Source organism: Triturus cristatus, chromosome 7 (genome assembly GCF_964204655.1).
Source record: "Triturus cristatus chromosome 7, aTriCri1.1, whole genome shotgun sequence".
Lineage (NCBI taxonomy): Eukaryota > Metazoa > Chordata > Amphibia > Caudata > Salamandridae > Triturus > Triturus cristatus.
Window position 1 is genome coordinate 1558559608 of NC_140590.1, and position 17029 is coordinate 1558576636.

A 17029-nucleotide genomic window follows, 5' to 3' on the forward strand; every position below is an offset into this window, starting at 1 on the left:
ATTTATTTGGATCCCAGCAGATCCAATCTGCCTTTCATTTTTCCGAGGTCAATAAAATCATTGCCAGGTTGTATATGATGCCCGTTGTTAATGACTAACAGGAGTCACCTTGCAGAGTGTGCCATTGCTCATCACTATCATTCTTTAGTCCTATTAGATTAAATATCCCTGTTAGATGAATAGCCTTTCACACAGGATCTCAGAAAGTTGGTGTGATGTACATCTTACACAACCTAGTTGTATCATTGAGTGGTATTGTATCTCACCATCACGTTTGATGTGAATTGTGCTTACTAGAAAACATTTCTGTAATCAGGGATCCAGTGGATGCTATAAAAGGCCCATTTCTCATGATTCATTATGGAAATTAGGGGCAGTAGGAGAAGTTCATGAAAATGTTTGATATCTTCTTACTCTCAGATTTCAAAGAAGGCTGTGTCATTTGTGGCCTCTAATAAAGGTATGTGGTGTGACCTATGCCAATGGCAAAGATAATGCATATAAAGTTTCTGCAGCATAGCTACACTGGTCAAAGCTTACGATTACATTTGAGGAATGGTGTGGGATGTTGGTACGTCATACAAACACATGCAGATTCTCATTCTCGCTCACTTGTGTGCTTGTTCTCTCTTCAGCTCTGATTCTCTCCTGTGATGAAACAAGGCACCAATGGGTAGCCATGCAGACCAATGCTGATGTAAAGCGCTATGAAATCTCAGCCCTGGGTTAGACAATGCGCTGCACCAGGGACGTTCCACTAGTCCTCTTGAGAGGGAGCAGCAGCAACGCTGGCCCATACTCTTGGTTTCAAAGTTATCTAGGAAGTCTTCTGTCTCCTTTCCCAAATTTTTTAAAAGGAGTGGAGAGTTTACATTAATGAGGATTGTGTTCTGTGCCTTCTCCTACCTACCTTTCAACGCCCCCCCCACTGGCTGCGCTATTTTTGTGCAGGAAGTGAAGTGCAGGACATCAGTGAGAGACATGCCAGACTGCTGCCATGCCTGCGTTCACTCCAGACTGCCTTCATCTCAGTGCAGACTGCTCTACCAATGTAGTTTAAATGGAAATTGTTTCTTTATTGTTGTGCTTTGGGCATTGTGCAGCACTATTGCATGAGTAGGTCTTATTCCAATCACCTACCACATCATCGCTCATGTCACTTGCCGTTCCCCTTGATGTGCCTGATGCTTCTTAACCTCTCCTCCTCTCTTCCCGATGCATCCTGGTACAAGGTGGAAAGCTTATGGGTGTCCTCCTGTAGTGGCATCCCTGTAAGGGCTAGATAGCTCTTTGGGCCAGACCCCTTGCCATTACACCTTGGCCACTTTTCTTTCATCTTCTCCCTCACCTCCCTTTTTGCTTAAAATTACACCTACCTCTTATGGGTATCCTTAGCCTGACTTGCTACCAATTGTGGGGTTCTATCACTGTCAATTTAAACTTTCCTGGTTTCTTTCGCTGATCTTGAGCAGTTATACTGTCTAACTAACAAATCTAGACTGAACTTCACCTGCCTATTTTGCACTGATATTGCTCAGTGCCTGCCTCAGAGTTGACCAGACAGACCAACGGGTAAGGTGTTATTTTAACAAATGTTACCAGTGGCTCTTGAGATATGCCTTCTATACCTCCTGGTGGCTTCCATTTGGTATTTACTAGTGCCTTCACAGTGCCTCCAGGAGTTCAGCTTCTGTCTCTCCTTCTTTGTACAGCCATGCAAGCTCAGAAAACATGTTCCCAAATGGGATACAGATAATCAAAAGGCATCTTGAATTCAGAAACACAATAAAGGCATGGCGTTTCCCAAACAAGGACTCAGCTCAGTTTCAGACAACATGGTTTCGATACGCAGCCTCTGAAGCTATCTCTTCACTGGTTTTGCATACTTCGTCATGTGTATGTTGGGGGATGAAACATGCTACAACACCAAGTCTCAAGCACATCTCTGAGCCTCACGCATCACACCAAAACGCTCTACTCACTGGTGACCGCTCAATCAATACTCTTCTGTGGCCGTGCACAACAAGCAGAGTAGCTTTTTATTTGACCATCCAGCAAGTGCTTGGGGCATCATGAGTGGCAGAAACATGCTACAGAAATATTGCAAAGCACTATATTAATCATGATGCTGTACCTTTGACTGTGCCTTATTAATGAGAAAGGAGCTCAAAATATTCTGCCACAGAAAGCACCTTCAGCTGAGATGGTCTGGTCATGGACATTCTATTGGCTGTTACTCATTATAGTTTTGCGTGAGCTGTTCCTTTAAAGACTAGAGGACATTTTGTTGAGGAAGGAAAAGGCACCCAAAGCCAGCTCAGGGGTATCTAGTCAACTCAATGCTACAAGGCCAAAGCAACTCCCCTGAAGTATTTAAAATTGTTCTCTTTCTTGGTCATAGCACATGGTTTGCATTTGTGCGGTGATCTCAGGTAGTACTTGGATATCACAGGGAGAAACCCGTACATGCAAGGATCAGGATATCAATACCCATATGCAATATGTCTGATTAGAAGAGGGATCTCCCTGGGAGTGTAGTGTGTTTAATTATCTCCTCTATACCCCTCTAGCCGCAGACAGTGGAAGCGTTTTGAGTTTCTCCAGCAAAGAAATGAGGGCACATTGAGAGCAAATGTGTCCAATATCCGGTGTGAAAATATGATTTGAATTCATGACTCTTGAGCCCAAACAAAGGGCTTAATTATCAGACCACACCTCCTGCTCCATCACCGCTGCTCAAACCCATACGCCTTTGGCTGTGGTCCCCGTAGCGGTTGATATTAAGACACACATCTGTAGACATACATACGCATTCATGAAGTAATACTTTTTTGTTATCACATGGAAGAATTATTTCTCATACCTCTTCCGCCCGTTGTGACTGTGGGTGGTTAAGAAGATAGGTCCCCTCCAGAACGGATCCAACAATGGTGAGTCCTTTGCCTGCTTTCAGCTGGGTTGTAAGCGAGAGCAGCTGCGGGTGAACCACATTCTGCTCTTGATCCACTCTGACTAAAACCAGAAGCTGAGGCCTACAAGACCAAACAGACGTGTTTAAAAACCAGTCAGCGGGGTGCGATGTTACTTTTTCAAAATTACCTTTAAACAAAACTTTTCTTCCGTTCATCTCTATCAACAAACTGTCTTCTATGAACTTTGAGTTGAATCTTTCATTGATTCCCCTATCTTTCCGGTTATTTGATTCTCTGTCTTTGTGGCTCGTATTCAATACTCAATCCCACTTTAGTAATCTTGCTAATGTACCCTCTCTTTAACATCCATGTACTAATCAATCACTCACACATCCCTTAATAATACTACACCCTCTTTCCCAATTCTCATCAATGCTTTATACTTCACCATTAGCAGCCATCCATAAACTATATCTTTATCCTGCCTTTCATGTTCCACCAGCTCTTCTTTGTCATCAACTTTCTCTCCACCTTTTGCTATTTGATATAATGGACATTACACATCCACCTTACATACAGTAAAGATGCCAAATCTTCCATACATCAAACTAACATTAAAAAACTACAGCCTTCTACCTCTACAATACATTCAATGACATTTGACGTCCCGCAAGCATACATCCCAAATGCATTCATGCACCCTCAACATATATACTCATCCTATACATACACGTAACATCCACATTCCTTCAGTAAACACAGCAATATTTTTCAATCTGCTATACAAAGAACTAGCATTCACATCCCCATCAACACACCTTCTAAAATCCACAACTATCCTAGGCAATGAAGAAGGGTATGCATGCCAGCAATTACAAACGCCTCGCCCCAGTCCAATCCCCTGAGTAGTCATGCATCATTCATACATCAGACTGGCATCCACGTGACCTTTAAAATATTCAGCAAGCATCCACATCCCTCTCTAAAAGAGTTCATTGAGATTCATCCGTCTCCTGATGTAATCAAGTGCCACACTTAACACATCCCCCCAATACAGTGTGCTGACATTCATTACTGCAATACAGCCAACTAGAATTCACTATTCCTTTAATACAGTCAAGAAAAACTCGCCACCCTCTATACAGTGAAAGATAATTCACCTCTCCTAAAATACTAACTAGGATTCAAATTGCTTATCATGCAGTCAACAGAGAGTGACTTCCCTTATGCAACCAGCTAGCATTCCAACACCATCAAGTACACCTGCTGGGTAATCAAACACCTTCTGATGGAGCTAGCAAGCAGCATTCACCCTAATAAAGTCAACTAAGATCCACATTGTCTCTAATGCAGCCATTTAGCATTCAAGCCACATGTAACACAGCAAGTGAGAATCCACACAACATTCCATACAGCCAGCTAGAGATCAATCCCATGAAATTACTAGAACAATGATTCACCCCATCCAATATAGTCATGTATGATCTGCATCGTCGTTGATGCAGACAACAACTGTGCATGCCCCTGTCCAATACAGTCAACTAACCTACACTCCTGCCTAATGCAGCCAATTAACTAACCCCTTTTAATACAACTAGATAGAAAATATGCTACCTCCAGTGTAGCAGCTAGGAGTCATGCCCTATCTAATGCGGCTACCTTGCAATCACACTACATTCTACTCACATTCACACTCTAAAACACTTCCACAGCCGGCAGGAATGCATATGCACTCAAATACACGCAACCCTCTTTTATGCAACCAACTAGGACAACCTCTCTCAAATACAGCTTCAATAGCACAGAGTAGCTTAACCCATTTAATAAAGCCAACTAGAATTCACCCACTCACCTGCCAATAACCATGATCTTTCCATCCAAAGATTCAACAAGCATTCACACAGCTCATACATTCAGCTAGTGTTCCCTTGCTCTTTGAGATTCCCAACTAGCCATGCAATGCCAATGTCAGAAGCACCTATATTATATATAACTGTAACAATGACTCATGCACATTTACTGCTTTTCCTCAAGAATAAATATTGGGTACAACTCTACCTATTTTTCACTCTACCACCTAGAATATGAAGCCTCGTGATACCCTCCATTGTTCCATATAATGTACTTATTATCATCCCATATACAATGTATTGAACCTACTTTGATATTATTCATACAATGAACACCTCAATGACTCTAGAGGTCACACGTCCTATATTGATGTATGAATTATCCTGTTCATCTACTCTACCTCATGCATCAATATCACTCAACCCTCCTCCACAGCCTGCATGGATTACCTTTCCCCATACATATGATGTATGGATTATTCCTTTCCCATCCTGTCCGAGATATATGGATCATCTGTCACCCATTGTGACATAATGTAATGATTATCAGCTGATTTTTTAAATCACAAAATATTCCTTACAGAGAAAGAAGTTTTGAAATATCTTTGCAAAGAGAAGTATTGGAAGATTTTTTTTAAAGATCAAACCTCTCTTTTCCTTAAGACTGCATTTACGACTTCCCTTATTCACCCACTCACCCTCATGCATTAGCACATAAATATATATAGATCATCTTTGAGTGACCATATCTATATATGCATACAGAATATAAATACACACACACACACACACACACACACAACACACATATATTATATATATATATATATATATATATATATATATATATATATATATATATATATATATATATATATATATATATATATATATATATATATATATATATATATATAATTTATCGTTCATTCATGTCATGTGATCAAGGCCGTGGAGACGCGGCCGAAACGCGTCATGGTGACTACAATGCAATAAAGCACTTTGATTTGGAAAGCACGTTGTGGTCTGTACCCGTTTGTTCCAAGGACTTGGATTTCGGGACTGTGGTTTGCTATATATATATACATATATGTATGTCCAAGTTCCGCTTGAGAAAAATGAAGATGACGGTTGTTAGACCTGTCAGCCCTTTGGGTGGTCCCTCCTCATCATTATTTATTTTGTCCCACTTTTGCCTCAAACCCTGTTTGAATTTTTCCTTTTTGGGAACCACCAGACTTTTTCGTGTTGCTACAGATTCAGGGAGCCATTTTAGCTACCCCTGAACCTTCTGTCTGAGGGCCTGAAGCACAAAATGGTGGCCTCCCATGACATCACCAGCATCCACTGGAACCTACCAGCACCTTCCAGAACCTTCCAGGAGATTCCAGAACTGTGTGACAGTTGGAAACCGTTTAGAATGTTGGGAGGATAAGAGAGGCAGTTGGCAGTTGGAGCTGGCAGTTGGCACCTGACTGGTGAAGGGAGAGGAGCACAACAGTGAAGGAGGAAGGAGTGAAGCAGCAGGGGTGGAAACTTGTGCCTGGAGTGGGGTCCATAAACCCACCCTTGATACTTGTCCCTACTGATGGATCCCAGCCTATAGCCCTGTGTGGGAAGAAGACAGAAAAACTCATCCTAAGGACCTGAACAGCAGGAACAGGCCTTAGAAGCAGAAAGCAGCAAGATTCTGACCTGAGAACTGGTTTCCCTGGAGTCCGGCGTCGAGTAGCCTGAAGACCTGGAGCCCGAGGTGGAGAAGCGGCGCTGACTGAAGTAGCAGACGTCGTACCCGGAGCCGCCTGAGGTCGTGAGAGGGCGCCGACAGAGGTCGTGAGGAATACCAGAGGTCGAGGAGGAAGTGAACCGAGGTCGAGCGAGCGGCGTCATCGGAGGAGTGAAGTCCGCCCTCCGGAGTCGTCGGAGACCGAGGTAGAGGAGCACCGGAGGTCGGGAGTGAGGATCGCACTCCGGAGTCGCCCGGAGCCTGTGAGGAGGAGCACCGGAGGTCGGGGGTGAGGATCGCACCCCGGAGTCGCCGGAAGTCGACATCGAGGCCAGGCCGGCCGACGTCATCGGAGCCGAGAGCGCCATCGGACCGGAGCCGCCCGAAGTCGACATCGTGAAGAGACTGCCCGACGCCGTCGAATCGGAGGTCGAGATCGAACCGAGGCCACCGACATCGGACCGGAACCGCCTGCCGGCGTCGTCAAAGAACTGACATTGTGCCGAGGCCGCCGAGACCGAACCGGAACCGCCTCACGGCGTCGACACGACTCCAGCGGCGTCGGAACATCAGAAAAAGGGCAGTAAGTGGAGTAGAGGGCGCCTAAGGCCCTGTGGAGACCTGAGAGACTGCTCTAAGGGGCTAGGGAGGTGCTGAAACCAACCTGACTGTGCAAGGGGTGAACTGGGACTAACCTAGAGAGGTTGTGTGGAGAGAGAAAGCCAGGGCACTGGTATTCCCCCCCTTTGATCTACCTCAGTTTAGGCCTCAGCCTTGTCCCAGCCAGGGAGTAGCCCCCCTCAAGCCTTCCACAACCCTACAAGCTGTGCCTGGGCCATATCAGCCCTTAAGAATTGAAGTGTCATCTGATTATATGAGGGTTGCGGTATACTTTTAATTATTTATTGGGGATACTGTATTTATTGAGTTTTTACCTATTTATTGCTGCACTATATTTATAGGTCCACAGGACTTGTTGGTGTATAATATTTATTGGTACAGTATTTATTGCCTCAAAGTATTTAATTGTCTGTATATATTGCACTTGTATTTATGCCCTGTTATTTATGATCACCCCTATTTATTTCATCAAACAGCCAATATTTATTTGACCTGCACTAATTGAAACTTGTATATTGTGATTGACCTATTTATTTTTCCAATCAGCAACTAAGAGAAAAAGATAAAGAAAGAATATTTTCATAATTTTTACGGTGTAGAGTCGTTTTTGGAACGGATGCACGCATGGTTATTGTATGGGTATATTGTATGCTTAGCACTGCGCCTGTTTCCTGACCACTCGAGCCAAGCTACCACAGTGTGTTCGGGGAGTCCACCACCACCCCTTCTAGTGTGGGAGTGGGCGTTTCCAACATAAATTGGTGTTCAGTGGTGGGATAGAGCTGTGCCTACATATACTCAACAATAACTGTGGGTAGTCCATAGGCCTACACCGGGAGTTTTCTCACAGCGGCCTTCCTAATTGTGGGTTTTTGTTTTTTTCCAAATTTACTCTGGTGGTGGGAGGAGGTATTACTAAAGGTACCACCCTACATTGTTACTGCACAAAACCTGTCCTCTAACCTGAGTGGGCAAGATGGAGTTTGTACTGGAAGATTTAGAAACGTACACTGTGGCCCAACTCAGGGAGTTTTGCCAGCGGGAGGGGGTGTACTGTCCCCCAGGAGCAAAGAAGGGTGCACTCCAAACCAGCTTAAGGGCTTGGGGGGAGGCACGCCGAGAAAGCAAGGCTGAGGAGGAAGACAGGGATGGAGAGCCTGACCCCGAGGGGGCTGAGATGTACCAACCTGAGGTGGGGAACCTGTCAGCAGGGCCCAGGACACTTTCTAGGAAGGGCAGCACTGTCTCTAGCGGGGGCTTATCCAGCGTGGAGTTAGCAGATCGGAGAGAGAAAAGACAGCTCACATGGGATTTAGCAAAGCTGGAGAAGGAGAAGGAGGAACAGAGGTTGGCTCATGAGACGGAGAAAGAGAGGATGGCTCATGAGATAAGACTGAAAGAGATAGAGCTTCAGATCCTAAGAATTGGGGCACCAACTGTTCCTAATGGTGGCAGCCAAATCCAAGAGTCCACCAGGGAACCCAAACCTTACCTGCCAAAGGACATAGTAGCTAGCTATGGGGTGGGTGATGACATCGCCAAGTGGCTAGCAGCCTATGAGGTCTCGTTGAGGGCCCATGGGGTTCCAGTGAAGTACTGGGGAGGGGGATTGTATAAGTACATGCCTCCAGCTGGTAGGGATGCTTTATTGGCCCTCGAAGAGGATGAGCAGACCCACTACCCCACCATGAAACTGGCGCTCATCAGAAAGTTTGGACTAACACCTGAAAAGTACAGACAGAAGTTCAGGGGTAGTCACAAACTGGGCACACAGAATTGGGTGGACTTCCTGGACTATGCAAAGAAGGCACTGGAAGGTTGGATTCAGGGCAGTGAAGTAAGGAACTACGAGGAGCTGTTTGACCTAGTGTTGAAGGAACACCTACTCGAGAAATGTTTCCCTGAACTGCGGCAACACCTGGTGGATAGCAAGCTGACCAGTCCCCGGAAGCTTGCTGAGGAGGCGGACATTTGGGCTAGTACCCGGGTGTCCACAAGGGGGACTGGAGGGGATACTCAAAAGGCCGGACAGGGCGCCCCCCAGAAGAAAGAAGGAGGGGAAAAGAAAAAGGAGTTCTCCAAAGGCCCCCAAAATAACTTCCAAGGGAAGGGAACAGGATTCACCTCTAAGGCTAACCCACCCAGAAACCCTAATCCTGGCCAGAGTCAGCAGCCAAGGGTTGTCCATTGCTACGAGTGCGGTGGCGTTGGACACTATAAAGGAGATCCGAAGTGTCAGAAACGATCACCCCCTCCCACTGGAGGAAAGACCCCCGGAGTAGCTAGTGCAGTGCTCGGGGAGGAGATGCCCTTAACTAAGGGAAGGGAGTGGGCGGGTGTCACTTTAGTGTCCCTGGGAGAACGGGAGATGGTTCCTAAGATCCAGGTGCCCGCAAATACCGCAAAGTATGGGCAGTGGGTCACCATCAACGGCCAAAGAGGGGAGGCTCTGAGAGACACAGGAGCCAGTATGACTATGGTGCGTAGTCAACTGGTGTCTCCAGAGCAGGTAATTCCCGATGTACTCCACCCAGCCGCGATGGCTGACGGCAGAACAGGTCACTATCCCGTGGCCGAGGTTCCCTTTGAATGGGGGGGGGTTGCAGGTTCACTTCGAGTTGCCGTAAGCCCTGCCGTGCCAGTCGATTGTCTGCTGGGCAATGACATGGAGCACAACGCTTGGAAGGAGGTGGAATACCGGACTCACACCGAGATGCTGGGTACACCTGACTGGGCCTGTGTTAGCACAAGGTCCGAGACTACCCGAAGAGGGAGTTCATTCCGGCTGGAGCCTGGAACAAAGGCCCAGCCAGCTGCCAGTCAAGGGGAGAACCGAGGACAGGAGGAGCCTGCCTCGGCGTCTCCACCCCGTAGGACGGATAGGCCACCGGAGGTGGTGGACCAGGAGTCTGCGGAGGGGGACGTTACCAACCTGGAGGACCTGCCCATCCCGGCCGAGTGGCACGTGGAGGGAGGCCCGTCCAGGGAGGAATTCTGCCAGGGCCAGAGGGAGTGCCCTACCCTTGAGGGGCTGAGGCGACAGGCCGAAGCCCAGGCAGCAGGGAACGTTGAAGGGAACTACAGTGTTTACTGGGAGGATGGCCTCCTCTACAGTGAACCCAAGGCACCCCTACATGGATCGTCACGAGCCTTGGTAGTTCCTCAACGTTATCGAGCCTTCCTTTTAGAGTTGGCTCACGAGATACCATTGGCAGGACACCTGGGGCAAGACAAGACCTTCGCCCGTCTTGTCCCACACTTTTATTGGCCTCAGATGAAAGTGTCGTCCGATACCTACTGCCGGACATGTGTGTCTTGCCAAGCCAGTGGGAAAACAGGGGTGAAGCTGAAAGCTCCCCTGGAACCACTTCCTGTCGTTAGCACCCCCTTTGAAAGGGTGGGCATCGACATTGTGGGTCCATTAGATCCACCGACTACAGCTGGTCACAGGTTTATCCTGGTTCTGGTGGATCATGCCACACGGTACCCAGAGGCAATACCTCTGAGGACCATAACAGCACCTGTTGTGGCTAGGGCCCTGATGGGAATCTTTACCCGAGTGGGTTTTCCCAAGGAAGTTGTGTCCGACAGGGGGACCAACTTCATGTCAGCATATATGCGGGCAATGTGGAAGGAGTGTGGAGTGACCTACCGGTTCACAACTCCTTACCACCCCCAGACCAATGGTCTGGTGGAAAGGTTTAACAAAACCTTAAAAGGCATGATCAGAAGTCTGCCTGAAAGCCTGCGGAGGAAATGGGACGTCCTCCTACCCTGTTTACTTTTTTCCTACAGGGAAGTGCCACAGAAGGGAGTGGGCTTCAGCCCCTTCGAGCTTCTGTATGGGCACCCTGTACGTGGACCTCTTAACCTGGTGAGAGACGGATGGGAAAGAACTCCCAGAAAGCTCCCCCAGGATGTGGTGAGCTACATGCTGGCCTTCCGGAGCCAAATGGCTAAGTTGTGGAAGCAAGCTTCTGACAACTTGGAAGCCAGCCAAGCAGTGATGAAGGCGTGGTATGACCACAACGCTCACCCGGTGGAGTTGGAGCCTGGCCAGAAGGTGTGGGTGATCGAACCAGGAGAGCTTAGTGCCCTCCAGGATCGCTGGTCAGGACCCTTTGAGGTGTTGGAGAAGAAGGGTAAGGCTACCTACTTGGTGGACCTGAAGACCCCTCGTCAGCCCCTGCGGGTGCTGCATGCCAACCGCCTCAAACCCCACCACGAGAGGCCCGAAGTCATCTTGATGATGGTGACTGACGGAGGAGAGGACGTGGAAAGCGAGCCTCTCCCTGATCTGTTTGCGTCTCAGGAAAAGGATGGGTCGGTGGAGGGAGTGATTCTCTCCCCATCTCTAACTCCTGAACAGCAGGAGGACTGTCGCCAGGCCCTGGGGCAGTACTCTGCGTTGTTCTCCCTTGTCCCGGGTAGGACTCACCTGTGCGTCCATGACGTGGACACAGGAGACAGCCCACCTGTGAAGTCCAAGATCTACCGGATGTCAGACAAGGTGAAGGCCAGCATTCATAGTGAGGTCACTAAGATGCTGGAGCTAGGAGTGATTGAACCTTCTAGCAGCCCCTGGTCCAGTCCGGTGGTGTTAGTACCAAAAGCTGCACCACCGGGTGCCCAACCAGAACTGAGGTTCTGTGTGGACTACCGGGGACTGAATTCAGTGACAAAAACTGATGCACATCCGATCCCTAGGGCGGATGAATTAATTGACCGGCTGGGAGCTGCCCAATATCTAAGTACCTTTGACCTTACCTCGGGGTACTGGCAGATCTCTTTGACTGATGGAGCAAGGGAAAGGTCAGCCTTCTCCACGCCCAATGGCCACTACCAGTTCTGTGTGATGCCCTTTGGGCTCAAGAACGCACCTGCCACGTTTCAGCGCCTGGTAAACCAGATCCTCACCGGGATGGAGAGTTTCTCTGCTGCTTATCTGGATGACATAGCCGTCTTCAGTAACAGCTGGGAGGATCACTTGCGTCACCTGCAAGCTGTTCTCCAGGCCCTGAGACAAGCTGGATTGACGATCAAGGCCAGCAAGTGCCAGATCGGGCAGGGGTCGGTAGTGTACCTTGGACACTTGGTGGGTAGGGGAACGGTGCAACCCCTCCAGGCGAAGATCGAGGCCATCATGGCCTGGGAACCCCCCAAGACACAGACTGAGGTCCGAGCATTTTTGGGCCTCACGGGATATTATCGCCGCTTCGTGAAGGGGTACGGTACCATCGTAGCCCCTCTCACGGAGCTCACGTCCAAGAAACAACCTCGACGGGTAGTCTGGACGGAGGCTTGTCAGCAAGCCTTTGAGAGATTGAAGAAAGCCATGTGCGAGGCCCCGGTCTTAAGGGCCCCAGACTTTTCCAAGAAGTTCATTGTCCAGACAGATGCATCAGAACATGGCATTGGGGCAGTGTTATCGCAACTCAACGAAGAGGGTCTGGATCAACCCGTGGTCTTCCTATCCAGGAGACTACTTCCCAGGGAACAGAAGTGGAGTGCAATAGAGCGTGAAGCCTTTGCAGTGGTATGGGCTCTGAAGAAGTTGCGGCCATACCTGTTTGGCTCGCACTTCCTGGTTCAGACCGACCACAGACCCCTTCGTTGGCTGATGCAAATGAAGGGGGAGAATCCCAAGTTGTTGAGGTGGTCTATTTCCCTACAGGGGATGGACTTTCAGGTGGAACATCGGCCTGGAGTGGACCACGCCAATGCAGACGGTCTCTCAAGGTATTTCCGCCTTAGTGATGAGAACTCCCAAGGGGTTGGGTAGCTCTCCCCACTTTCAGCTGGGGGGGACGCGTGTTAGACCTGTCAGCCCTTTGGGTGGTCCCTCCTCATCATTATTTATTTTGTCCCACTTTTGCCTCAAACCCTGTTTGAATTTTTCCTTTTTGGGAACCACCAGACTTTTTCGTGTTGCTACAGATTCAGGGAGCCATTTTAGCTACCCCTGAACCTTCTGTCTGAGGGCCTGAAGCACAAAATGGTGGCCTCCCATGACATCACCAGCATCCACTGGAACCTACCAGCACCTTCCAGAACCTTCCAGGAGATTCCAGAACTGTGTGACAGTTGGAAACCGTTTAGAATGTTGGGAGGATAAGAGAGGCAGTTGGCAGTTGGAGCTGGCAGTTGGCACCTGACTGGTGAAGGGAGAGGAGCACAACAGTGAAGGAGGAAGGAGTGAAGCAGCAGGGGTGGAAACTTGTGCCTGGAGTGGGGTCCATAAACCCACCCTTGATACTTGTCCCTACTGATGGATCCCAGCCTATAGCCCTGTGTGGGAAGAAGACAGAAAAACTCATCCTAAGGACCTGAACAGCAGGAACAGGCCTTAGAAGCAGAAAGCAGCAAGATTCTGACCTGAGAACTGGTTTCCCTGGAGTCCGGCGTCGAGTAGCCTGAAGACCTGGAGCCCGAGGTGGAGAAGCGGCGCTGACTGAAGTAGCAGACGTCGTACCCGGAGCCGCCTGAGGTCGTGAGAGGGCGCCGACAGAGGTCGTGAGGAATACCAGAGGTCGAGGAGGAAGTGAACCGAGGTCGAGCGAGCGGCGTCATCGGAGGAGTGAAGTCCGCCCTCCGGAGTCGTCGGAGACCGAGGTAGAGGAGCACCGGAGGTCGGGAGTGAGGATCGCACTCCGGAGTCGCCCGGAGCCTGTGAGGAGGAGCACCGGAGGTCGGGGGTGAGGATCGCACCCCGGAGTCGCCGGAAGTCGACATCGAGGCCAGGCCGGCCGACGTCATCGGAGCCGAGAGCGCCATCGGACCGGAGCCGCCCGAAGTCGACATCGTGAAGAGACTGCCCGACGCCGTCGAATCGGAGGTCGAGATCGAACCGAGGCCACCGACATCGGACCGGAACCGCCTGCCGGCGTCGTCAAAGAACTGACATTGTGCCGAGGCCGCCGAGACCGAACCGGAACCGCCTCACGGCGTCGACACGACTCCAGCGGCGTCGGAACATCAGAAAAAGGGCAGTAAGTGGAGTAGAGGGCGCCTAAGGCCCTGTGGAGACCTGAGAGACTGCTCTAAGGGGCTAGGGAGGTGCTGAAACCAACCTGACTGTGCAAGGGGTGAACTGGGACTAACCTAGAGAGGTTGTGTGGAGAGAGAAAGCCAGGGCACTGGTATTCCCCCCCTTTGATCTACCTCAGTTTAGGCCTCAGCCTTGTCCCAGCCAGGGAGTAGCCCCCCTCAAGCCTTCCACAACCCTACAAGCTGTGCCTGGGCCATATCAGCCCTTAAGAATTGAAGTGTCATCTGATTATATGAGGGTTGCGGTATACTTTTAATTATTTATTGGGGATACTGTATTTATTGAGTTTTTACCTATTTATTGCTGCACTATATTTATAGGTCCACAGGACTTGTTGGTGTACAATATTTATTGGTACAGTATTTATTGCCTCAAAGTATTTAATTGTCTGTATATATTGCACTTGTATTTATGCCCTGTTATTTATGATCACCCCTATTTATTTCATCAAACAGCCAATATTTATTTGACCTGCACTAATTGAAACTTGTATATTGTGATTGACCTATTTATTTTTCCAATCAGCAACTAAGAGAAAAAGATAAAGAAAGAATATTTTCATAATTTTTACGGTGTAGAGTCGTTTTTGGAACGGATGCACGCATGGTTATTGTATGGGTATATTGTATGCTTAGCACTGCGCCTGTTTCCTGACCACTCGAGCCAAGCTACCACAGTGTGTTCGGGGAGTCCACCACCACCCCTTCTAGTGTGGGAGTGGGCGTTTCCAACAACGGTTAACACCACGGCTCCAAATAACAGGCGGATACGGACCTCCAGTAAAGTGCTGTTTTATTTCATATGCAGTGTCGTCTTGACGTTTCGGCTCCAACGAGCCTTGTTCACATGACAGATATATATGTATGTATGTATATATACACACACACACACACACACACACACATATATATATATATATATATACATATATATATATATATATATATATATATATATATATATATATATATATATATATATATATATATGTATATATATAATTTATCGTTCATTCATTCCAATGTGTTGAATTCCCATTTGTACATTATATATATTTTGTATGGATTGTTGCTCAATGACCTTGTTTTTATGTTTTCTCTTTTGTATTGTCATTCCTATCAGATGTGTGTAAAGTGTGGACCGTTACCATTCTGTGTCTTTTTACCTCTGTCTGTCTGTTTAATCCCTGAATTTGGTTCTGCCCATTTTTGCAGAATTCTCCTGCAGTGAGGAGATAATGCATTGCTCTCCATTTGATTCGGGTATTTCATAGTTCTAGTCATCTGGGGCCATATTACACATAGTACGCTGGTGGCAAAAAGCTGTAAAGGTCAATAGTGACCAGTGTTGTGCCCCCAGGGCACTGTGATGTTGATATTTCTACCGTAGTGAGCAAAAAACACATTAAATAGCTTACCTCCAGTTCTTGGTGTGGGGAGGTCCTTCCTCCAGGCGCAGGAGAGCATACCGGGCTGCACTCAGGGAAAGCCCTCGGATCCCATCTCCCCACTCCTTTTCAGCTCTGTTAGAATGAGAAGAGGTGACCGAAACGTATTGATAAAACCCTTGTCAGGTCTTCGTTCAACCTAAGGGACATTTTCATTGTACAAGTCCGCATCTAAGCCAACCTCCACCATTATTCCCATCTCTTTATGTACTTGTATACCTACAGGAGTGTACAGTAAAAGGTTCATATACTCCTTACCTGTGAGGCCAAGATCGGATGTGAGGGCGCCCTTCCTGTTTAATCGAGCAATGCACAAAATAGATGCAAAATACATAATGCACTATTGTGAACACATGTGAATAGGTAGACTTCTTTAGAATCAAAATATGTTTAGCAAAAATATTGAGTCGATGAAAAACCTCTAGTAAAGAAGACTTTTCGAAGAGAAAGGAACCTTGATAGTCCCAGGCCAGTAGTTCTGAGAAGAATTTATTACTGTAGAATTTGGGGATATGGATAAGTTACCAGGAAGGTAGACCAGGCGTCCCCATGACTACAGGACACCATGATTCCAGTCCCCATCTTTATTTATTTATTTATTCATAAAGTTTTATACAGCACGAACATGACCCTTGCGAGTATCAGAGCACTTTACAAACGATCAGGAAAGAAGAAACAGGTTGAGTAAACAACAACATAATCGAGGACGGACCAAGATGTTGCTTTCAAGGTGAGAGAAGAGGTCACCTCAAGGTCCACACCAAACAATGCATTCTTAATTCGTAATCTTGGTTCTCTAACTCTGATGCTACTGGATTATGTTGGAAATTAAAGGTTGTCAAAAGGAAAGCCCACTAATACAGATGTTTGGATCATGGACTGGCTCTGTTGTCCAGATATGAGATAGTAATGTACATACCTTAGGGTCAGAATAACCATTATGATATCATTTGGGGAACATATAATGTATAGCATCAATAGATCAGTTACTTGTGCCACTAACATTTTCTTTCTTTCTGCTTTGGGGTGCGTTTTCCCCTTTTCTGAGTTTGAGCTCTCAAATTTTGAATCATTGATTTGGGTTACTACTTCGATATTATGATTTTAGTACTTTTTGGGTTCAAATAATGTATTTACTGTTTATACATGTTCTGCTTTCATGTATCAACCACTTCAATAACATTCATATTTCACTATACTTATGAAACACTAATCCTTTAGGGGTCACGAAGTAGCATGCTACTCGCCAAAAAAGTGCTTCAACGCCTCGTCAGGGGTAGTAAGCGCTATATAAATGCTATTACAATACAATACAATGTACCTTAAACATATGTTCATTGGCAAGGGACATCTATATGGAGTTATACTAGCCTATATATTATTTTCTTGCTGGTAGGTTTTCAATATTTTTGCGAAGATATTTTG

General features: G+C 47.3%; 1 protein-coding gene across 3 annotated transcripts in view; it reads right to left on the reverse strand.

The window, feature by feature from the left end:
- Positions 1–17029, reverse strand: part of SLC12A5 (solute carrier family 12 member 5) — a 1098594-nt gene that overhangs the window by 73596 nt on the left and 1007969 nt on the right. For all 3 annotated transcript variants that reach the window (XM_085619360.1, XM_085619359.1, XM_085619361.1), the window contains exons 16-17: positions 15575–15679; positions 2864–3032 (exon numbers count right to left, since the gene is read on the reverse strand). In XM_085619360.1, the coding sequence (XP_085475486.1) occupies positions 2864–3032; positions 15575–15679 (274 nt within the window). The remainder of the gene's footprint in view (positions 1–2863; positions 3033–15574; positions 15680–17029) is intronic.